The 25,761-nt window shown below is 34.8% G+C and overlaps 1 protein-coding gene across 2 annotated transcripts in view; it reads left to right on the forward strand.

Moving 5' to 3' along the window:
- The window catches only part of ftz-f1 (ftz transcription factor 1), a 520,286-nt gene that overhangs the window by 464,239 nt on the left and 30,286 nt on the right, over positions 1-25,761 (forward strand). For both annotated transcript variants that reach the window (XM_072520365.1, XM_072520364.1), the window contains 2 exons: positions 8,032-8,303; positions 14,617-15,021. In XM_072520365.1, the coding sequence (XP_072376466.1) occupies positions 8,032-8,303; positions 14,617-15,021 (677 nt within the window). The remainder of the gene's footprint in view (positions 1-8,031; positions 8,304-14,616; positions 15,022-25,761) is intronic.

The following is a 25,761-nucleotide window of genomic DNA, read 5'->3' on the forward strand; positions in this document are numbered from 1 at the left end:
ACCCCTCTGGATATAAAACATAAAGCCATTTCAAGAAGAAAACCATTTAGGATGTCACAATATTTCGCACTATCAACAGTACCATTGGCTAAAGCCACAAAAAAAAATACAGAGAGATGTAGCACACCACGCTGAGATATTGCTCCCCAAACCATTATTTTAGTGGGAAATTTGAACGGTAACATTTTCTCTTGATAGGACTTTTAGATGATTTGCACCAAGCTGGAAACAACTTTCATCAGATATAAAAACATTATTAAAATTATCTTCTCGAAAACGTTGACTAAAATCTATTCTTTGTTGCCTTTGCAGAGGTGTCATTGTAGGGATTTTTTTTGGATTCCTTGATATGTAGCCTTCCTTTTTCAGTGGCATGCGGACAATTTCTGGGCACACTTTTATTCTTCGTTGATATCCCAATCTGTTCGCTAATTTTCGAAACCCTAGGCGCGGATTTTATCGTCTTAAAGCCACTAAAGCATTTAAATTGTTTCCGCGAATCTTACGCGGTTTACCCGAAACTGGTCTATGTCTCATATCTATGCCATTTTTTATCCTCTTTATTGTCTCATACACTGCACTTTTTCCAAGTTGTCAATTGCTCTAATTTTTTAACGTTTCGGACACCCTTTCTATACAAATATTCTACCACTTTTCTTTTTTCTACTTGCGACATTATTTCACAAATCTTAAGTCTGTTTACAAACAACAATATTGGACAGATGGTGTTGTCATGCGATTTTGTCCATAACCTACTATCGGCACAACCTACTTGATGCATTACTTTTGTCTTAAAATGTTACAAAAAGGAAATCTATTAAAATTTGGAAAAATATAAAATTCCGGATACTTTCTAGACGAACTATAGTTTTAACGAATAGGCATAAGCAAGACCTCAGGCAGAAGACGGTTTAAGAACCTGTATCTCAACGCTGAAGAGTTCTTCAGCAGGTGCTAGAACCTATCCGGTAGCCATAAACCTAGAAGTGTATGAGGTTAACTCCTTTATTTATAATCAATCCCCAGAAGAACCACACACTAATCGCGGAAGATTAAAGAGGCGATTTTTTTTAAATTTTCATTTCGATCCAAAAGATTTATGTTTGGAAACTACTATTGATGCGGAAGCGGAAACATAAAATAAAATAAATTTTTTATGTAGTTAAAGCCTGGACAATTACGGACGCAACTGTAAATAGACTTACCAGCATTGGGATGTGGTTCTATCGAAGAATGTGGAAAATATCATTGACACACTAGTAAGAAACACGGAAATATTAAGAAGATGAAAAAAAATACTTAACACTATAAAGGAAAGAAAAATGAGCTACTTTGGTCACATACTAAGAAATGAAAAGTATGAGTTTATGCGATTGGTTACACAAGAGAAAGTGGAGGGAAAAAGAGGATCGGGGAAACAACGCACGTCCTGGTGGAAACATTTAAAGTAGTAGAGTGGAAAAGCAACAATAGAACTCTTCAGAATTGTTACAGACAGAGTAAAATGGGCCGTGATGACCGTTAATGTCGTTAAAGGATGAGGCACACGAAGAAGACACCAAGGCTAAAATAATTAATTTTTTCTCTCTATATTTTAAAATCAGTAAAAATTAAAAATACCGAAATAATTTACAACTATAACAAATCATATCCCCCTGTAAATTAGAACCATCGTTTCAAATTAAATCCTTGAGAAGGGAAGTTCAAACTGATCTCGAGGCAGAATAGAATGTTATTTTGGTTTAAAAAATTCCTCATTATAATGGACCCATATTATACCAATCTTTAGTCCTTGAACGGAGTGATGTGGCATTTTCTAACATAAAAGTGGTATACACACTTAATTATCTACTTTTTTGGTGCATTTTTGAGGTGAAATCAAGAAAGAAATCGTTATTCTACGCTTTATAGTTTAATATAAAAGGATCCACGAAATAACTTTATGCACAGAAATAATATTTTATAAAAACTGAAAGATATGATATTGATAATTGAAGATTTAACTAGAAGCTACTCTTGTTACTTAAAAATTACGTTGTTACGTAAAATTTACGTCTTGTTACTTAAAAAACAAATTTAATACTTTAGAGTGATTATAAAACATGTTTACTTGTGTACTATAAAATGTTCTTAAACTGTAATAAAATAATTATTCCATATTAAAGTCGATATTAGAGGTGGGTGGATGGATGGATTTATTCCAAACTGATGAATCCAATATACCAAAAGATCACTGTGAAAATAGTTAAACTAAAAGAAAAATAACTTCTGATGTTTTAAAAGATTATTTTGGTCAGCTGATACATTTTCTACCGATCAATTATGTAGCAGATAGTTCATTTAAGAGTAAATAAACCATTACCTAACACTAACTAATGGGTGATTCGTTTAGAGGTACTTTTTTCAACCAGAAAAAACAATGAAAAAAATAAATTTTATTTGAAAATATTTATTATCATACAAAAGAACCATTCTTTACAATTACTTCTTAAAGATAATTTCTTTTAAATGTTGGCCATGACTACGGTTAAGTTGGTTCATTCTGAAGTTCCAATTCTCGATGACTCGTTCCAGCATTTCGATTGGTATTTCACCAATCACTCGAGTAATATTGGCCTTCAATGCCTCAATCGTATCTGGTTTATTCATATAGACTTTGGACTTTAAGTAGCCCCAAAAGAAAGAGTCTAGAGGTGAGATGTCACAGGATCTAGGCGGCCAATTCACTGGTCCAAAGCATGAAATAATTTGTTCACCGAATCGTTCTCACAGTAAAGCCATGCTTTCACGAGCTGTATGGCAAGTGGCGCCATCTTGTTGGAACCAAATGTCGCCGAAACCAAGAGCTTCAATTTTAGGTACCAAATAGTCCGTTATCATGGCACGATAACGGTTTCCGTTCACAGTAACATTCTGGCCGGCCTCTGTTTTAAAGAAATATGGACCAACGATTCCACTAGCCCATAAACTACAGCAAACAGTTGTTTTTTCAGGGTGTAATGGCAACTCTTGAACCTCTTTGGGTTGTTCATCACCCCAAATACGGGCATTTTGTTTATTAACCTACCCATTAAGCCAAAAATGGGCCTCATCTGAAAACAAAATTTTTCTCGAAAACAGTGGATCTTCTGAAAGCATATCAAGAGCCCATCGACTGAAACGGTGACGACTCGGAAGGTCGGCCGGCTTCAGCTCTTGCACTAATTTAATTTTGTATGCTTTTAAACCAAGATCCTTACGTAAAATACGTTAAGTTGTTGCATATGACAAGCCAAGCTGTTGAGAACGGCGACGAGTCGATTCTTCATTATTTTCGAGTATACTATCCGTTACCGCCGCTATATTTTCTTTAGTACGTGCTGAATGTGGTCTATTTGGTCGCGTGTTATCCAATAATGAAAACTGGGTTTCAAACTTACTAATTGTAAAGCGAATTGTACGTTCGGTAGGCCGATTATGTGGACCATAAATTGCTCTAAGCGCACGAAACACATTCCTCACAGAACTCCCATTTTCAAAATAGAACTTAATAATTTCTAGACCCTGTGCAGGGCTAAGTCTTTACATCATGAAATGTCAAACAATACTGAAAAAAAGCGAAATGTCAGTTTGACAGTATTCATGCACGATCTCCAATCAAATCTCCACCAAAAAAAGTACCTCTAAATGAATCACCCTTTAGAAGCAGGAGTCCGCTCAGTAGCTCGGGAAAATAAGATTTCTCTCGGGACTGTGACAAATCCAGATATATGACTATTTTTTTAGTTATTTTAGGCCTATATAAAGAAAACCTATGTTTTCTGCAAAGATTTAGGCGTCTTTTTTTAATTATGAACAATTTAGTATTAAAAAATGCCATTTTTTTTTTTATTTTTTGCTTACCAATGAACAGCTTTTGAGGTAAAATTACAAAACTTTAGTCTTTAAAATATAAAAAAAAGCTCTAAAATGGCTAAAAGTTTAAAGTTAATTTGTTGCTTCGAAAACTGCAAAATAAGGCAAAATCGTTAATTGTTTATCATCTTCATCATCATCATAAGTGGCTCGACAATCCGTTGTAGATCTTGGTCTGCTCACAAAGAAGTCGCCACTCCTGTCGATTCCTGGCAACTTCCCCCAATGCCGTCCCAACCCTCCTGCAAAATTACGGTTACTTTTGATTAATAAACATTTAGAATAACGTTTAAACTATTGCTCGTAGACAAAATCTGTTTTCATATTCGGAAAAGTTGATAATATTTACACAAATTTGTCACACAAAGTTCTTTAGGGCGATTAGATAAAAAGTAGGAATTCTTTTTTAATTCCCAGCTAATATATTTATAATAATTAAAAAAGTAATTAGTTTAATTTTAAAGATAAAAACTTAAACTTTTATTGTAAAGTAGAAGATTAATTAGAATCGAATAAAAATTAGAAGTGTTGGAAAAAAGTATATTTTTTAAAGTGTTTAAACAAATTACATTTACATTACGTTTATTCATTATACACATAGTTTCAAAAGTTACGCATCACCCAAAATTTTCGCTATTATTAACTATATTCAGACACTACTGCTATAGATGATTTATAAAAAAAATATAACGTGGACGGATATTTTTTGTTTTTTTAATCAATAAAAAATTCAAAACTAAAAAAATTGGATTAATCGAATTCGAAGTCGATTAATCATTTCGTGTGAGAAATTCTCCCATTCTTCTCTACTGACACGCTTATGATGGGTTCTAGGATGATTCACTCGGGCGTGAACAGCTCTAGAGAGTACATCCCACGCATATTCAAGGAGTTTCATGTTTGGAGACATCGCAGGCCATTCCAAACGACGAATACCTTCTTTCTCAAGATAGTCATTTACCGCTTGAGTCCTATGTGGGCGGGCGTTATTATCCATAAATCCAAAATTTTCACCCACAGCTCCTTGCTATAATCTCACATGAGGTTCTAAAATCTGTGTGATGTACCTTTGTCCTGCTAGATTTCCGTCAATAACCACCAATTCCGTGCGTCCACCTACCATAATACCTGCCCAAATCATAACACTACTAGCAGCGAAACGAAGTATGGAAGGGCATGTGCTAGTTGTGCAGCTCTTTTTGGTTCTCGCCAAATACGAATTCGCTGGCTATCACTATTTAAACAAATTTGAGTACCAAATCTCCAAAATCATATGGTACCCATCCACTGAGATGTGCAATTCTGGCTTAAATCTGTAAGTCTTGCTCATTTACATTTTATGTCGCATTGGATTAAAAGTTTGTCAAGGAGTATAGAATTTTGATTTATAACTTACTTAGTTATAAAATGAATTTTTGTAAAGGACACGATTCTTTTATTCAATAAGATTCAAATCACAAGTAGTTCGGTTTACAAAACTCTCTACACCAAGTGAAATATATTTTCAATAAGAATGTCATATAATTATATATAATATTACTTTATTTATCCATGTTCTATTAAATTGTAGTGTATTATAACACAGGCGTTGTTATGATGAAATGATTTTGGTGTTTCTCTATGAAAACGTGCATTTCGTATGACCCGATCAACATGCTTTTGACATTTCCTTATTTATATCAAGAATAATTTCGCTTTGTAATAAGTCAGAAATAAGAATGAGGAAATGGATGAAAACTAATCAACAAAAGATGTTGTTTATTTTTTTTTTCATCACTGACTAACAGGTACAGGCCAGTTAATTAAATATTAAATGTTTTAAATATGTAAAAAAACAAATTTTGTTTTTTGGTATAAGTATAAACGTCGAAGAATCGAAGGGATCAATACTTTTTCGTATCTTATAGTTATATATTATATTACATAAAGCATCTTAAGTTACACTTACATAATAATTTAGGTTTCTAGAGCCATCTAGCAAAAGTTACTAGATTTCGTACATAAGATTTTCGTAAATTTTGATATTTCTTATTTCTTCTTCAAAAGTCAATTTAAAGAAAAAATGAAACTATCTCTTGAATACTTTCTTGCAATGATTTTATACGATTTTAAAGTTGGCCTAACTAAACAACAATACAAACAATTTTGCATACCCTGTTGGCAGTGAGAAAAATGTACTTCTTCTTAGGGTGCCTGTCCGTTCCGAACGTTTGCGATCATTCTGGCTATGATGACTTTGTTGGTTGCTATACGGAATAGCTGTGTTGAGGTCTTTCTATACCCTGCTCTCAGGTTAGCAGGTTAGGATATTCTTCTTCGTCCTACGGCTCTTTTTCCTTCACGATGTTGACCAAATCCGCGGTTGTGTTCATCCTCCGCAGTATTTCTTCATTGGTAACTTTTGTCTGTCCATGGTATCTTCGGGATCCTTCTGTATAACCATAGCTCAAAGAAATTTTGATAGAGTTTCCGAAAAATGTACAGTCTTTGGATACTTAACTCATAATTTGATTGTTGCTCATAAGCGGCAGCTCAAATTTGGTATAGAACATCGCGACTGGTGGTGAAACATCGATACAATGCTATGATCCTTAAATAAAAAACTAATTAACGATATGGTTGTTTCCAGATAGCCAAAATTAACAAAAGTATCCGCGCTTGCAGCGTTGGCAAACAAATGATCGCGAGTTTTTTTTTGGAAAAGGCGACATATTGCCATGATTTAGAACCGTCAATGTTGAATAGTATGCAATTTGTTTGTCAGAAGTGATTGATGAACTCCGTAAAAACAACTGAAATAATCGCATCCTCTTGCATCCGGACAATGCCGGCTCTCAGACGTATAACATCCGAGTATTTGTAGACCAAAAACATCAATTTGGTGGGTCATTCTGCATACAGTCCTGACTTGACACCGTATGAAGCATAAATGCTTCGACGATTGTTTTGTTCGAATGCAAGAGTGTATTGATCTTAAAGGTGAATACTTTGAAAATCAATCAAGCTGATTTTTCTCTAAAAAATGCTTCCTTCTATCAATGGGCTTCCAATAGAGACTTCCGAAATATTGTTAAAGCTATTTGTGTCAAATGGATATATAGCGTGCCAAAACACGTGAATGATAAAACTGTTTTTTTCAAATTCAGTCTTCAGGAGCTGAAGATACATAGACAAACCACGTGTGTTCGCTGAATGGCTCTGGAGTAATTGGAACCTAATTTTCAAAAAAAAAATCATCTTAAGCCAATTTTTGGCTTAATAGGCCAATTCAGATGAGATCCAAGAGCATTTATTGGTTCGTATTTCTTTGAGTACGACGTTGGCCAGACATTACCATCAACGGCAAACACTGTCGATGATTATCAACTTCTTTTGGCCTAAATGAGATGATATGGACACCAACGACGTGTTGGTTCACCAAAACGGCAATACGTGCCGCACAGCTCATGCCATATTGGAAATGTTGCAAAATTTGATAGAATGGTCACATCACGTGGAGGTAATGTGAACTAGCCTCGTGATCGTACAATTTGACCCGTTAGGGTCAAATTACAGATCTAAATTCTAAATTATTCTTCTAGGGTTTCGGGTGTTCGTTGTGGCGAATAAGTCACAAATCACAGCGGCTCATGCTCATCACAGCCAACATAGACCGTGCTATTAGTCAATTTAAGCCTGATTTATGCGCCAGAATAATGAAAAGTTCTACATTTCGGATGTGCGCCACCCAACGAAGCCGCGGCGAATATTTGAACGATTTTATATTCCACAAATTTTGTTTTATTTAATTTAAAGATAGAATAGTTAAAGACCCTTTGTGGAAAACTTTTTGTGTACGCCTATTAATTACCAAAAAAATCGACTGAGAAAAAACCTATTTGTGCTGGGTTAAAAAATAATGAAATTTAAATACAGTGTACTTAATCTTTATTGTAACAAATACAAAACAGCAAATGAGGTTGGAATAAGTCTTTCAAATTACTAAATAAGTGAAGTATTAAAAAAGATAAAGAAAATCTTGGTTTGTGCATTCTAAATTATGTAGTTTAGGATAAACGGATCTTTAGCATTGTATTACCTATGTACCTATTTACATGACCTATAAACTTTTTTTTAAAATTGATTTTTTTATTTCAGCTGTTCGAGCAGACAGGATGAGGGGCGGGAGAAATAAATTCGGACCCATGTACAAGAGGGATAGGGCCAGAAAATTGCAGATAATGCGGCAGCGGCAGTTGGCGGCGCAAACGTTGAGGGGCGGATTAGGGGCCGATATGTATTCCGGACAACCGGGCACTTCGCCTTTCGCCAACATCCACATCAAACAAGAAATACAAATACCTCAAGTGTCCTCCCTTACCTCATCGCCAGATTCGTCGCCCAGTCCCATAGCCGTAGCTTTAGGTCAGGTTAGTATATACTTATATATAAAATAGACTGAGCAAGTCGGCAGTTTCCAATGTGAACAAGATCTCTCAATTAATTTCCTCTATCTCCTTATTTTATTTTACCCTCTCTCCCCCTCTCTCTCTTACCTCCGTACAAAAAGACAGACACAGAGAAAAAAAGTTTAAAAAAAAAGAGGAAAAGAAAGATGGTCCCTTCACTTTGCCTGAGGAAACGCACAGTCTATTTATATTTTAAGTCTATGAGTTCGAGAGGGTTTAATTCACATTTAAACAACTGACATCTTACTGTTTAAAGAGATTTAGTTACAAGAAGCTATATAGCTGCGTCATCGACAAATTTATTTTGGGTTATCCCAACGTGAGCTAGGTATTTCTTTTTGAATTACTTCTTCGTTATTTCTTTGTACCTCTTCGATCTTGTTGCCGATACTGAAAGAAAAAGTCAATAATAAGAATATCAATACTATAGCAGGTTAGAAACACATCATGTAATCCGTCGGTCAATAAGTCCCGGGCCTAACTAATAAAACAACATTTTTTTATTCATCACAATTAATATTTATTCATCAAAATGATCTCCTTTGCCGCTCTTAAAAAACAATTTATCTTTGGCTCAGTTTCGGCGATTACTTAATCATTGAAACGATATCTCTTATTACGGAGCATTCTTTTAGATAGGAAAAAAGGTGGTAATCGCTGGGGCTCAAATCTGGACTACACGATGGATGCGGAAGCAATTCAAAGCCCAATTCGTGCATTTTTGCCATCCTATTGATCCACTTGTGATACGGTGCATTGTCTTGGTGAACAACAATTTTTTCTTGAACAAAAAAAAAGCCTTTTCTTTGCGATTTTAGTCTTTAAACGCTCCAGTAAACGAAAATAGTAGTCACTGTTGATTATTGCTCCATATTTCAAATAGTTAATGAAAATAATTCATTGCGGGTCCCAAAATATAGAGGCCCATAACCTTTCCGGTGGTCGTTGCGTTTTTGGTCCACTCAGATGACTGCCGATTTGATTTCAGAGTGAAGTGGTGGATCGATATTTCATCCATTATGACATACCGATACAAAAACTTCGATCCTTTTCGATTAAACATAAGCAAAGAGCGCCGAGATTCATCAATTCGTTGTTGTTTTTGGTCTGGTGTGAGAAAACGCGGTACCTATTTGGAGAACAGCTTTCTCATACCCAAAGGATCATGTACAATAGTCAAAATGCTACCCTTTGATAACTTTGGAGTGGCAGCCATCTTTTTCAACTTCACTTTGAGGTTTTGCATAATAATTTTTAGCATTTTTTCAATGTTTACGGGAATAACTTCATCATTTTGGCCTTCCGGGGCGATCAGCATCATTGGTGTCGGTACGACCGCGTTTGAATTCAGCAAACCATCATTTAATGGTTGTAATCAATGGAGCAGAGTACAGGTAACACTTTTTGAGCCATTGCTTAGTTTGGACTTTATTTTTCCCATCAAATAACAGTGATAATTCAACACACAATTGCTTTGAATCCATTGCTGATAAAAATCACAAAAGTAGCGTCACTTCAAATACTGTAACTCGGTAAATAATAATCCGAATGATATGAACATTTTGACAGTATGTTTTTGAAGGTTAGGACTACCGAAATGTCAAAAATTTAAATCGTCGAATGGTTAGGCCCCGGACTTATAGACCGACACGACGTATATAATTAACTATAATAAAACGTGGCTAATGCGTGTGAGATCGAGGTCAAGTAAGTCAACTGTCAAATTGGTATTACCACCCACCGCCAATTATAAATATTTACAGGTTAAGATCACTAATAATCTTTATTTTAGACTTTTTTAAAACAATTTCCGGATTGGAAATAGAAACCTCAAAACAACTGTAAAATGTTTTATTATCATTTTCTTTTCCAACGATCTCTATGCAATTTCAGCATTTTTAATTACATTTTTCCAAAATTTTCTGTATTCTGTATTTGGTCACACCACTAATATTCCCCTTCACAGGTATGTGTCGTACTATCTGTCTGTTACGGTGTCTTATTTGATCTTTCTCTCCTACTCCTTCCAGGAACTTGATACTCAACGATTTTTCTAATTGGGTGATTAGTATTTTGTCGTTGAACTTCGTCATTTTGAAATGATCCCAAAGAATCGCTTAAACATGTAGGAGCATACGAAATAACACAAAACCTTTCAAATTAGGTATTACTTTCCATATGATCTCATTTAAAAGAGTTTTACCTAATGGCGCCCATCCCCCACTTACAATGATTTCATCAGTAAAACATCATAAAAACAATGTACAGGCACCTTAGTTCAGTTATCCATTTTTTTTGTTAATTGCTGTGTTTCAGAAAATAGACGACCGGATTTCGAATGCGCACTGTATAGGTACTCACATGAAGAGTAATAAATTATTATAATAATTATTGTAATAATTAATTCGATTAATTTTTGTATTTAATTTGTATTTTCGGATTACAATGATTGGGCAATTTATTATCTTCAGAATAAGGACAAATTAGACACTGCACATTTAACAACTGATTATTCTGTGGGAGGTAAAAGGTTAATAATTACTAAATCAACGTAATTTATCTTTTAGCTGGTTGTCTTCCCAGCAGGTTGAAAATTAATTATTTTAATGAGTTATAATCAATTATTTTCTCAGGTCTTTGTTTTGTTACTACAAGGATATTGTGCACATACACATATTGTGTTTTTGTTTTTAGTTTTAAATCTACGAAAAAGTATTCAGATGGTGATAAGTGCGTCTTTTACAGCAAACATTACATTTTTGAATGCGTTATTATTTTGCTAGCACTATTTTTGCACCAAGTATTTTATTCTAAGACCATTTAATAATGATTATTGAAAACTGAGACAACATCAGTGTATTACAAACAATGCAGATTCCCACATATTGGTTCATTAAAATTACTGCCAATTTAAAAATTTCAAATAATTTTGAAATTCTTCGGCACTATTTTATGACATTATGATGGGGATTATCAGCTCTATGTACCATAAAAACTCCTATGATAATTTTCAACCGGAGTATAGTCGTTCGTAACCGACGTTAAATTGTTAGGTAACTTAAATATGTGCCTACTTAATGTTAAACCTAAATTGAATATGACAGTACAAGACTATGGACCGATAGACTTAGTTTCAACCTAGCTAGAGCAGGTTCACATGACAAGCGCTTAACGCGCGTAAATTTTTGTGTAGTATTCACATGGTGCGTGCTTGTCAGGCGTTGAATGTGCATTGCCGCGGCTGCCCTGGTATGATTTGAATTCTGACATTTGACATTTGTCGAAGATTGTGTGTGTTTTATTGGCACTGGTTTTGACAACCAACTGGCCAGATTTGTCGAAGATGAACGTAGGAATAGTTTTAACGGTGATTATATACCGGCAGCAGAAACGACGCGACAGAAGACGGAGATATTGCTGCAGAAGGTCCATCAAGTCATTTATTGACTTACTGGCTCTGGATGAACTCGTAACAGATGAAAACACTGTGCGGTATTGTATTTCACTCATAATCACATTGAGGTAAGTTTTTTTATTAACCAGCACGATATCGCAGGATGTTTTTCAATTTCACCTATAAATTATTCGGTATTAAAAGCTTCCGTTTCCATTTCGGATGATTTCTGAACGAATTGACGAACCCTAAATACGTCTATCCGCGTCAAAGCGCTCGGTCAACTAAACGGTAATAGAGAAAACCAATGATCTAAAGCTCGCGTTGACGCACGTTGCCAGCGTAGCGTTCAAAGGTGCGTTATCAAAAGGCGCGTTAAGCGCTTGTCATGTGAATTTGCCCTAAAAGGATGGGTATATAACTCAAAGTATTATTTACTCCGAAAAAAAAAATTGAATATTTTGGACGTCATTCGAAATAAATATGTTCCCGAAGAATATCCTATAAGGCAAAATAGACGGTAACAGAGTACTACATGGCGGAACAATATCCTGGTTGAGGAATCTTCGAACTTTCTAAAGACCGTGGATAAACTTAAAATCATGTTGTTGGTCTTCAAAAATCGAAGAGGAATCTGTAAAAGCTACAATGTGGTAAAATGCATCATACGTAAGTAATTTATGTATATAATATTGAATTTTCTTTAATTAAAGATCTTCTCAATTCTATACGTAAAACAAGAACATTTTTTATTCGACAGTATTGAGGCTACTTTTTAAAAATACTTTTTTATATTTATAATTTACTCGTATGAAATATTATTAGTAAATTATTTCATCTTAGACTTGGAAAAAAGTTAAAATTATTTCATCATTCTATATTTTGGCCGCCAAAAGCAAGAAAAAAGCAAGGCCGTAATAGTGAGACATTTAACCATAACAATAACGATGTCGAATACCACAAACGCCTCTATGGAGGTTATACTTCACCTCCCTCCATTACATATATGGATGGAGATGGAGAAGGAACTCGAGCCGTACGACTTCTTAGAAGTGTCACCAAAGGCCATAATAGATTTTTTAAAAAGGGGGGGCAAAAAGGACAACTTCAATCTAAGGATGAGCTACAATAGGTCTCTTAGGTCGAATGGAAGGGTGGTTCGGTCATGTTAAACATAACCTAACCTAATAGTAAGACGCCATCAACACTGTCAGTATGATAGATTTTTAGATACGCGAACATGTATAGAAAATTGAACATTGGGTATAATGGGAAGCTTCATAACTAGTGTTGAAAGAACTGTTTGTTAAAAAATAAAAATCACTGAAGCTGCTGTCATGTTAATAAATGAAACCGAAAAATAGGATTGTGAGGTTTTCACTCAAATGCCACCTCCACAAATCCCAAATCCGCATCAAAAATTTATTTTGATGTAGTGTTTTGTTATTCCGCTTGAACATTAAGTCTGTATATTTATTTCTCTTTGGTAATTTTTAAGTTTTTACACTTATTTGATTTAAAATATTTTGTATTTCGTATTTTTTATTTTGTACTTCTTATTTAATATTATTATTTTTTTATATATTTTAATAATTTGTGTTTATTTTTTTCTTTACAGGTGTTTTATTTTTCTTTGGATTATTTTTATTTTAGTTAGGTACTACAAAGTGGTCGTAATGTTCAGATATGTGGATATATGACGTTTTAAATGCTTGTCCAGTTTAGTAAAAAAAGATATTAAATAAAGTTGGAGCAATACGTTTAATGAACGCTAGAAAACTATGTATTTGGACTCACGTGAAAAGAAAGGGACAAAAAAGTTCAAGACAACAATAAAAATAGTAATAATAGACTCACAGATATTAAAGGAAGTGGAGCAATAGGGGCAGGAGAGTCAGACACAGACAATAAAACGTGGCGTTAGACAGGGATGTCTATTGTCACCGCTACTGTCTAACACATATTCAGAGAAAATCTTTCAAGATACCTTAGAGGATAGTGAAGCTGATATCAGCCTAAACGGAGAACGCATAAATAACATAATATATGCAGATGATATAGTGATTTTTGCAGATTGCAGACTTAAAGATTTAATAACATTACAGAGGCTGTTCAGAGATATAGACTCTCCCTATCGGCTACAAATATATGATGATCCTCAAAAATATAATATAATTAGGACAACTAATCCTGAATGGACAACAGATAGAAAGTAAAAAGGTACACCTACTCCAGAACAAGTATCAATGAACAATGGGACATAAAAACGAGTTCGAATGCTGATCTATCTATCGAAACTATAAAAATTAAATAGAAATAGAAGACTGCAAATACGTTTCAGAAAGAATTATAATTGTAAGAATGTAAACCCACATCCATAGAGTTTATATTAAATCATCATATAGTCCAGAAGATTACAAACCAAAAACAGATCGTGACTCTTTCTATGACCAACTTCGGGAAAATATTGAAAAGTTCCCATCAGATCAGATCAGATTTTAATGCGCGTATTGGACATGGTATTATTCAACAGCCAAACGGGTTTAATGATTATACGTTTAATAATGGAAGGCACAATAGATTATATTGTTACCAAAAGGAAAATACTATTCATAGCAAATCATTGACTAGAGCTTCTTTGGTACGGCCCAGTTTAACTGAAGGTGATGTATTTTGAACCCGATAACTTTGTTGAATTTACGCATTGTTAGTATAAGTGACTATTCAAAACATTTATGTCCTTTTAATGTTTATAAATTAGTAACTATATTGGTAATATAATTTTTATTCTGTATAATCTAATTGTTTTTAATTTAATATAACTCCTAATTTCCTTTTTTAATATTTTTTCGTATGTAAGAGAATATTTTATTTTGACAGGTGAACTCATCCTTGGTGCAGCCCACGTCCAATCAGCAGCCCGCTCTCCAGATCGTCGGCGTTCCTGGAGGTCACTCGTCGATGGTCATGGGCCCGGAGAACAAGCTCTGGGGCCAAGCGAATTCCACCACCACATCACCCCTTAGTCCCAAAGTGTTCCAATTCGAGACTGTCGTACCGGGCAGCAGTGTACCGCCTTCGAGTAAAGTGTCGCCGCTCATTAGGGATTTCGTGGCCGCCGTTGACGATCGCGAATGGCAAAATTCTTTGTACACTCTTTTACAAAACCAGACGTACAATCAGTGTGAAGTGGACTTATTTGAACTAATGTGTAAAGTTTTGGACCAAAATCTCTTTTCTCAAGTCGATTGGGCGAGAAATTCGATATTCTTTAAAGATCTCAAGGTAAGTTATGGTTTTTGGTTTTACTGTACTATCTTTATCTTATAGATAGAAGATACTAAACAGTAAAAGTAATACGAGTATGTAATTGCCGTAACTAAACTCAAGGTAAAAGTAGAACGCTCAGATTCGTAGGTTTTGATAGTTTTGTTTTAAGATATAGTGCGGCGGCTGGTTGTTCTGGTAATTAAATATGAATTTAAAAATAATAATTTTTTTCTTAGGTATATACCGCTACATATATGTCAAAATTAATTTTGACCATTTTTTATTTACCTTATAGAGACCTTTCCTCTTACCTCATGCTTGCATTGAAAACTGATGTAGAATAGCTTTTGTAATCACTCTTCTTATTGTTAGAATTATTGATACTAAAAGAACTTTATAAAAAACAGAGTTAAATCTAAAATTAACGTAAGTATACAGTTCAAAATTTTTAAAATTCAGCGAAAAATGCAAGCATATCTCATACTTATCGAGGATGTTTTTGAATTTTATCGATATCATTCTGAGCAGCTTTATTGTTTTTTTCTTTGACTCTACGTTTAAACGACAAACTGCAGTAACAAAAAAAAACAAAAAAAGTACATTTAGAATATAGAAAGCTACAGTAAGTATCGCTGTCCGAATGTGAATTCGTCGATGTCATAATGATAGTTATGAATAAGGAAGAACAACAGGAAGCAATTCAAAAAACAAAATGAAACTAAATAAAACAAAAGTGGTGGTATTGGCAGAAGAAGACGAAAAAATAGACATAATAGTTAAGACAACAAAATAGAACAAATAGAAATAAAGGAGAGAATTGGAAACATTGGGAACACTTGGGTGATACAGAAAATGGCTGACTACAAATAACGATGAAGTTTATAAATAATATAGAGAAAAAGATAGAGAAGTGAAAAAACAAATAACACAACAAAATAATGAAGAATGAGAAAGAACCTGGTTAAATATTGAAACATACATAGGAGGTACAAGAACTTCGGAGTCATGGAAAGTACTGAGAGGATTGAAACAAAACTCCAATGAAAAAATTAAATGGGGAAATATATAGGACAAAGAATGGAAGGACTATTACAAGGAACTGTTAACAGAACAAAGATCATAATTCATTGGAAAAGAAAACAAGCGAAGACGAAGCAGATCCCCACAACAAGAAATAGATATAATAGATAGGGAAATGAGAACGGTCATAAAAGCAATTAAAAATAAGAAAGCACCGGGACCTGGAGGCATCTCACCTGAGCTTATACAGTACGGCTCAAAAAAGTTACACTGGATGATAAAATGGATATTTCAGAAAGCCATAAATGGAGAATAGCTCCCAAAGGAGTGGACGGACATATATGACATGTGTATTTAAGAAATGAGATAGAAAACGATGCGAAAACTACAGAGGAATAAGCGTAATATCAGCAATAGGAAGATTATATGGGAAGATACTGCGAGACACTGAGAGAAAAGAGCAAGCGATAAAAGGCAAAATCGGGGAGGATCAGGCAGGCTTTACGACAGGAAGATCATGCAAAGACCACATACACACACTGGAACAACTGTTGGAAAAGAAAAAAGCAAAAAATAGAGATATACATTTGGCATTTGTGGACCTGAGAAAGACGTATGACTCTGTACCAAGGTCGGAACTATGGAAGGCAATGTACAAATTAGAAATACAGACGGAACTCATAGACGCTACAAAAGCTCTGAATAAAGAAAATAAAAAGTCCATTAAAATGGGAACAAGAATCATAGGAGACTTCACCACAACAAAAGGACTCCGGCAGAGTTGTTTCACATCTCCAACCCTATTCAAAATATACTTAGAGAAAGCCTTGACTACATGGAAAAGAAAATGCGAAGGCATGGGAGTACCGGTACGAAACCGTTACCTATATACGTTAAGCTTTGTAGACGATCAAGTAGTGATTGCACAAGACCAAGAAGACCTCAGTTACATGATGAAGAAACTACAAGATGAATATACCAAGGCTGGCCTAGATATTAACCTCGCAAAAACAGAGTACCTTTCTACAAGTGAAGAAGACATAGAAGACGTACAGATTGACGACAACATAACAATCAAATGAAAGGATAAATTCAAATACTTGGAGTTTATAATCACGAAAAAGGCAACAACAGAGGAAGAAATTAAGCAAATATTAGGACGAACAAGAACAGCAATCCTACAACTTAACTCAGTATGGTGGGACAGACACCTAAATATGAAGACAAAAACACAGATTTATAAAACATTAGTGCGAAGTATTATGACATATGGAGCTGAAAATTGGATTATACACAAGAAAAACAGCAGTAAGATAGTAGCAACAGAGATGGAATGCATGCGAAGATGCTGCAGAGTAACAAGAATGGATAGGAGAAGTAATGACGAAATAAAGCAAAGAACATAAATAGAAACAGACATACACATATATAGAACATATATAAAACAAAAAAGACTAAAGTGGTAAGGACATGTAAGAAGAACTAGCGACAGCAGATGGATAAAGAGAATAACCGAATGGAGCCCCATAGGAAGGAGCAAAAGAGGACGACCCTGAAGATCCTGGAGGAACCAAATAGACGACGCCATGAGTAAGAGAGCCCTAAACGATGGAGAATGGGACAACAGATAGAGATGGAAACGGTTAAGCTAGGGAAGGCAGTGAATACTGTAGAATCCCTGAATATATATAAGAATTTGGGCACGGTGAAAATTATATAAAAATTTTGCCCCTACACCTCTTCAATAAGTTTTATTTTTTATCTTGTTGTTTTTTATTTTGTGTTGAGTGCCTTTTTAAATTTAGTTTTTCAAGAAGTGTTTTTTTATTATAAACTTTCAGTTTTAATTTTATAAGTTAAAATGCCGATCTTTAGAATTAGAAAAGAAACACGAAGAATTTTAATTGCGTAGTTTATAATATTTTAATTATGACACTCTTAATGGCGTTGTTGACTTGACTTAATATAAATTATAATTCGTATATATATATCAGCTTATTGCGATCCTGGAAAAGATACGAAATAGAAAAAACGGCTAGAGCAATGTGCAACTAACGACCCAGTTATCTAACCAAGTCGAACGTTAACTTGGAATTGAGCAACGAGTCTTTACCAAATTAAGATTTATTGGAATAAAAACCAACGAGGTGGGCGAATTTCTGCGGAGATATCCAAATGAGCATTAAAGTGCACAGTAATATAGTATTTATGATCCCTAATGTTCTAAACAAATAACAGTTAATGCAATGTATTTCCAGAGAAGAAACTCTGAATAAATTACAAAGGGTTTACTTCGTGGATCTCAACAAATTTAATCGACAAGCTAATGAATTTTTTATACATATAATGGGTGGTGAAATAATTTTGATTTTGTTAAATTTGTCGTGTTTGTAAATTGTGTCTTCTCAACAATATCATGGAACGATTCTTTCTAAACAGTCGCTCGAAATATATTTGCCACCTGAAGACTCGTCCATTATTTTATATTCCGTGACCACGACAGTTTTTTAGGTCCAATCTATCGCCTTCATGTGACTTTCCTCTAAGTAATGAGTCACAGTAGTTGGTATTTAGTTCATCCGACAATATGACCAACGCATAATAGCTCAAATCTTCATCTCTGTTACTTTTAAAGTCCAGCTCTAACATCAGCAAGGTTAACCCAATATAACATTTAAGAATTATTTCGGGGAATTGCATAGAGATATTTCTCTTGCAAAATATCATTTTCCAAGGCCTTTCGAGATATCTTAATTCTGGAAAGAATCTTCTTTCGCTTTGAGTCTTTAGCCAGCTCCAATGTATTCAGGTTCAACCAGTTAACCGACACTGCTAGTATTGCTGTTTCGTCGACGTATCTTATGTTATTTATTATTTCTCCGCCTATTTCCAGGTACAGTCTTCGCTCAGGGATATCTTGAATATACCTTCTGAGTATACACGCCAATTTAATATAACCGCCAGAAATTTTGATATGTTAATTTCCCCAAAAAATGCAAAATACATAGTTATAACAGCAAATCTACTAAGATGTAAATTCTACCTGGAGTGTCATAATGGAACAAGTGATCGGTGGGAAGAACACGAAAACAATAGAACGAAAACTTACTGGAGGCACATTGAAACACTCACAGAGTCGTGTGGTGTCGGTACACAAACAGAAGAAAAATATGCACGCCACTGGTCGGGGTAGTCTCATAGAGCTTCTTCTGCGGAGGTTCCAGGACTTCTGGGCCAGTTGTGGAGGTATGAGACAGGCTACGCTTCATATACTGGGGCCGTCCAAAAGTCTTACAGCTTAACTTCTCCTTCTAGACCGTAGAAGATGCTCTCTGGTGGTCAGTATGCTTACCGGCCACTGTAGACTCATGCGGCACCTTCATCTGCTTGGATTGGCGGATGCCCCATGGTGCCGTCTTTGTAATGAGAAAGAGGAAACCTACTCACATGTTCTCTAGAGATGCTCGGCACTGGCCTTTCAGAGGTGGCAGATTATGGATTCGGCCTTTATGTAACCGAGCCAAATGAGGGAGTTACCCTTATAGAGGCTTGTGGCTTTCTGTGAGGCCACAAGGTTATTAAATATTTGAGGCTCGGAACGGCAAGAATAGCTCAGATTTAGAGCCCCTGCTGATTGTAGCAGTTATGGGAGCCCAGAGCAGGCTGCACCCCAGAAACGCCGAATACTAGGTCCTTATAGGCCTAGTCCGTATGATAGGGGTGATAAAATGGACCTGTCTTATGGGATCTAAGTGTCTGAAGGGCTCACAAATGGGCTCTGCTTAGAGTAAATATACTACGCGTCATAGAAAACGAGCCACCCCAAATATTTAAAATATTTTGGAAATCTTATATACTAAAACGCTAAGCCTTTTTCTTGTCCACCACTTTACTCAAAAACCATATTAGATAATTAAAATATTTTTTCGGAATATTATTAGTATTACGTATGAGATTGTCAAGATATACTTTTGGTACAAAAATTCACTTCCGGTTTTGAGATGACCGAAAGTTAAAATTTACTTTAAGTTTTAGACCCCATAATGTATATATGGATCGAAAGGTCCCGTCGAGACGAATCTAAATATGTACTTCCGGTTGCGATCCGACACCGGAAATGACCCGAAACGCGCATAAAACGTCAAGATAGAGCAAATCTGACACCGGATTCGTGATCAGCTTGCAAAATTAACTGCTAAATGATATCCATGTCGACATTTGATGAACTAAAAATTGCATTCCTGTTTTGAGGTCGACTTCCGGTTTCGTTTTTATTAGTCAAATCAATAGAGAATTCAACGTAGAGTTCAAAAATGTAAGTTCACGAAATTATCATTTATAGTTTTTGAGTTATTGACAAAAATATTTTTACTTCCGGTCATTGTATATATTGTATATTTTTCTCGCAAAATAAAAATTTCATTTAAAAAACTCGATGTCGAGTTGGTCCGCTAGTTATTATTTATTGCTACAAAATTAAGCATTTGTTTTTTTTGTATATTGAATCAATAACTCGTTTAATATAAAATTTCATCATTATCGTAAAACATCAATCGAAAATAAAAAATTTAAGAAAAATAGGAAATTTATTGAAAAAATCAACTTAGTTTTTAAAACAAAAATGAACTGTATATTAAAAAAAAAGCTGGTATCCATTTTCAGTAATGGGTATTGCCACCTCGACTATGGATGACACTCCTCATTCGATTTGGCATGGAATTTATAACGTTTTGGATATCTCTTTCGGGAAAAGTGGCCCAGTCTTCAATGAGTGCCATCTGAAGCTCTCCAGGTGTTGTTGGAGCAGGTATGCGACGCCTAAGGCGACTTTTAGCAGGCTCTATATATGCTTAATAGGATTTAAATCGGGGCTTTGAGCAGGCCAGTCTATTTTTGGAATACCAACCTGGTCAAGGTACTCCGTTACTATCCTTGCCGTGTGTGGTCTCGCATTATCCTGCATTAGCAGGAATTCGTTGCCAATAAATCCAGCATAGGGCATCACATGATGTAAGATTTCCGTTATACACCTTACTGCTGTTAACGCACCGTCGGATCACGACGAGATACGTATGCGCGTCAAAAGAAATCCCTGCCCAAAACATTACTGAACCACCACCAAAAGCAACCCGTGGTGCCCGAGTGCAACCAACGAAACGTTCTCCAGCCCGTCTGTACACCTTACTGCGTCCGTCTTTACCATAAATAGACATTGTACACTCATCCGTAAACAATACTTTTTTCCAATCGTCTGCTGTCCAATTGATGTGCTCACGGGCAAAATCGAGTCTTCTTCTTTTGTGAGCTGGGGAAAGTAAGGACCCTATTGCTGGACTGCAAACTGTCAAACCTTGCTCCCTTAATCTTCGCCGATTAGTAGAAAGGCTGATTGCTCGTCCTTGAGTTTGCTGTAAATGGCTTTGAAGTATTCTAGCGGTTTGGGTCCGATTCCGTAATGCAGCAAGAATGACGACGCGATCTTCCCTAGCGGTTGTTTTCCTTTTTGGTCGCGTATCAGGTCGTCGTTGATGAGATCCTGTCACAATAAATCGTTGCTGGGTCCTTTGTACAGTCGAAAGACTAACATTCAATTGCCTTGCAACTTGTCTTTGACTTAATCCACTTCTCAGTAACGTTACAATTTCAACCGTTTTTGGAAACTTCTCCATCGTTATTAAAAGACTACTTCACACCAAGTCGGCTACTGTAATACTGAGATGCGTTTAAAACTCATTAGAACCCTTTACAATATCATACATTTCTCAAAACAATCGCTTCCTTGAAAATTGATCAAGTTGTAAACTCAACTTTTTCTCAAAATTGTTTTGTTTTATAGGTTCTACGAATATCCTCAATCCAGTTAACTTAAATAACCCAAGTTACATAAAAAATAAAATATTATTACTTCAATATACAAAAAAATAAATGCTTAATTTTGTAGCAATAAATAATAATTTCGAAATTATTTAAAATATTTGGGGTGGCCCGTTTTCTATGACGCGGAGTGTATATGACTAGAAACGAATTCATCCAGAGTTGTGAAAACCCGCTATTCCATGACGCTACTCGTGACGACTTCATTTTGTGGCGCTAGTTCCATGACGCTCGTCTCGGCATTTTACTGTAGAGAAAAAAGTGATACAACGCCAGTATAGAAGCTTCACTTTAAAAATCAGAACGGGTTTAAATATACTAAAGAATATATAAATGCCTTCAAAATAAACATGCACCTACCGCACGACTTGTAACTAAATGTTACTGATACAAAATGCTACATTGTTACGTTAAAAAAAGATTAACCCCTTATATTTACCACGTAAATATAATTTGTAGCTCAATTTTCTCGAGTGACTAACAATTTGATTAACAATGTAGTATGTGCTATTCTTAAAGTTCCCGTGCATTTCCTGTGCCCCTATTTCATTATTCTTCTCGCCTGATTTCATTATTGGGTTAATTAATTGCATTTTATTTTAGATCTTTTTATCTATTGTCAGGTCGATTGAAATATTGATGAAAATGTACCATACATGTATTTCACCAAGAATTCATTAATGACGTCGAATCAATAAATCAATTAGTGACATGAATTTTGTCACGTCGTGCGTAGTATCAATTCTTTTTAGTTGTTAATGTTAATATAAAATTATCATGGTTCGTATTTTATTAATACTGTATTTACTAACAGATTTGAAGAAAATATCGATGAAAACAACATAAATATAGGGTAGTTGTAACTATAAAGAACAAAACTTATAATAATGTATAAATAGTATATAAAAAATTATGTAATGTGGTCCTTTCAAAATATAATTCGGAATCCCTGTATAGAAGTATTTTAAATTATGGGACTTAATATTTGGAGAATAATTATTTTTGTTTCCTGCTATAATACGCCCAGTAGAATTTACATGATGTGAGTGAATTCCTTTAACTTATAAAGAAATAGTACGTCTTTCGCGTCGCTAAAAGCATTTGAATAAATCGTTTGTTCTAAGTTGATCACTTGCAAATGAGGAACTAATTACAACAGTAGATGAACTATTTGCATCTCATTTCTTAGCAAATTGCGTATTTAGAATTTATGGGGTCGCCACTCCTGCGCCTAACAGATTAGAAGTAGGTAAGTCTGTTCCAATTCTTAGTCTATGGAGGCGTTAATCTTATCACGTGATTAAGAGGTCGCATGGCGTCAGACAGTAAACGCCAACAATGTAGTAGTTGAGGGAGCAATTCAAGTAAATTTTTAAAAAAGTATATACAGGGTTGAAATAAAGTATGGAACCAACTAAATATCTTTGAAACAAAAAGATGCCATTCCTGAAACTTTGCAGGCAAGTACAATGACACATGAAGAATCTGACGCCATATTTTTTGTTACTAATCTACATTCGGTTTCACTGTAAATACCCTTAACTTATTTAATTTAAATGCGAGACCGTATATATTTGACATAATACCTAAACCGTATGAGACTTAAAGGAAGTACCAGGCGACTTGTTCTTAGCTTCAGAAATTATGCTTTTCGCAGTAGTGGTACCAACTACACAAGATTTAGCTACTCTCTCCTGTAGATTGCTTAGCTTATTGCCGTTGCAAGTAGTAATTCTTCATTCTGATGACTTAGATAGCTAATGGCATTCTCTTGTCTCTTTGACGATCCCTTGTAACTGTTGTCACCTCTGACCTCACTAGAATAGTGTCTATTTTGTGGCTTTGTATTTTCAGAATTTCGTCTGTTATCATACGGACCTTCTGACCCATTAGAATTGGGTCTATTTTGTAGCCTTCTGTTTTCAGAGAATAGATATTATTTTACAAGCCACAAATATTAATGAATGGGATAATATGCTTTAACAATTAAAGTAAAAGGCACCTAAGAAGACAATCCGATTACAGATTGGTTCGTAGAGTGATAAAGCGAAAACAGAAAAGACAAGAAATAGGGGCAGGCTCTAGAAATATGGGTGGATGATATTCCAGCTAGAGCTGGAAAGGATAGATATGCACAGCACATGACATAAACCATTGAAAGAACTTGGATGAGAAATAACCCCCTATTTATCCAGAAATGAATAAATATGGGCTAAAAAAGAAAAATAATATTTAAAATAAAAGTCATTAATGAGTCAACTATTGCCCTGTTTTCACTATTTTTTAGATTTGTCTCTCAGCGATTACCATTTAATTTCAATCTGAATGGCTGTTGGAAATAGGTGTTAGATGTATTGGATTCATCGACCTCTAATGAAGACATTGCTTATCTTTGAATATCGCTAAGATAAGTGTTAATATAGCGAATAGGTGTTTTTTATGGCAATTTTTTTTGCTTTGGCAATTAGTTATATTCAGATATTCACTTATGATGTATGATATTAATAAAACATGCCTTTAGCTAAAAGTAAAATTAACAAAATTATTCCACTAACGTCTATCTATTGAACATCACACAAAGTAAAAACATTTACTCCAGGAACCCGTCAAAACATTAAATAAAAATCCAGAAACATACAAAGGCCACGGAGTAACCAGGTACAACATACGTAAAGAGCTTAACCGACCAGTAGTTATCAAACAATGCATGTAAATTTATCATATGTTCAGAACAACTCAGCACTATACAAAATTCCGACTAACTCATCTATTCCTCCTCCCTCTTCGGCGATTTTATAATAATAACAATCTTTATCTAGGCCATTGTCACTAGGTCATTACTTCTATATTACTGTCTATTACGAAATGGTGGATCGTAACAAGCGAATTCTATGGCAAAAATGGAAAGTGTTCCGAATAGTATTAGTCGGGGAAAGTTGTTGTTTCAGATTCGCTTTCAATTGTTTATTATTCAATTTTGTCTACCTACTTGCTGTACTGGCTTACTTAACTAGTTGTCGTTCTTTCTCGTCACACAGTGTTGCCGAGCTTGTTACAAACAGTACTGTTACAGAAACAAGTACAAGGTAGTAAATAAAAATCCGAAAATAAATAAATTAGAATAAAAAAAAAGATAATACGGGAACAGAAACCAAAAGATGTTTTTGTCTATTTTCTTTTGAAGCGAATCTGGCGTTGTATTACTTTTTTCCTATAGTAAAATCCTGAGGCGAGCGTCACGGAAGTAGCGCCACGAAATATAATAGTGGTTAGTCTGTTATACAACATGTAAACTTTTTCAATTTTATTAAAATATATAAAAAATCTATAAAAAAAATGATAAATAAATAAGAAAATTACTTTATTCAATTTTAAAAATATCTAAGTTTTAATATTACCTTTATCAAATTTTAAAATTCAGAAATAACATTATGAAGCTTCGCGCTAGTACTGTACCACTTTTTAAATCTTGAGTAGACATATGCTAGAATAACTAAGAGTTTGTGGAGGGAACTATATAAGAAAGGAGTTCTCGATGAATATGATAATTTTATGCAATATGTGTGTTAGAATAAAAATAGGTGCTTGGAATAGGTGTAGAGAGTACTTATGTTGGAAAACCACAAAGTAATTTTTATTTGTCTTGCACCATGGTAATTTTGATCCATGTTTGACCTATGGCTAACACGTATGGGTTGCCGTGGGAACGCAACTCCTAAAGACAACTGTCATGTCAAAAAAGCGCCCTGGATTTACTACAAACACATGAACAATATTTTGTAATATTTTGACAAGCTTCGCGCTAGTCTACTGTACCGCCTACTATACCATTTTTTTGTACAACGTGGCAACAATGTAGGA

Source organism: Diabrotica undecimpunctata, chromosome 1, assembly GCF_040954645.1.
Source record: "Diabrotica undecimpunctata isolate CICGRU chromosome 1, icDiaUnde3, whole genome shotgun sequence".
NCBI lineage: Eukaryota > Metazoa > Arthropoda > Insecta > Coleoptera > Chrysomelidae > Diabrotica > Diabrotica undecimpunctata.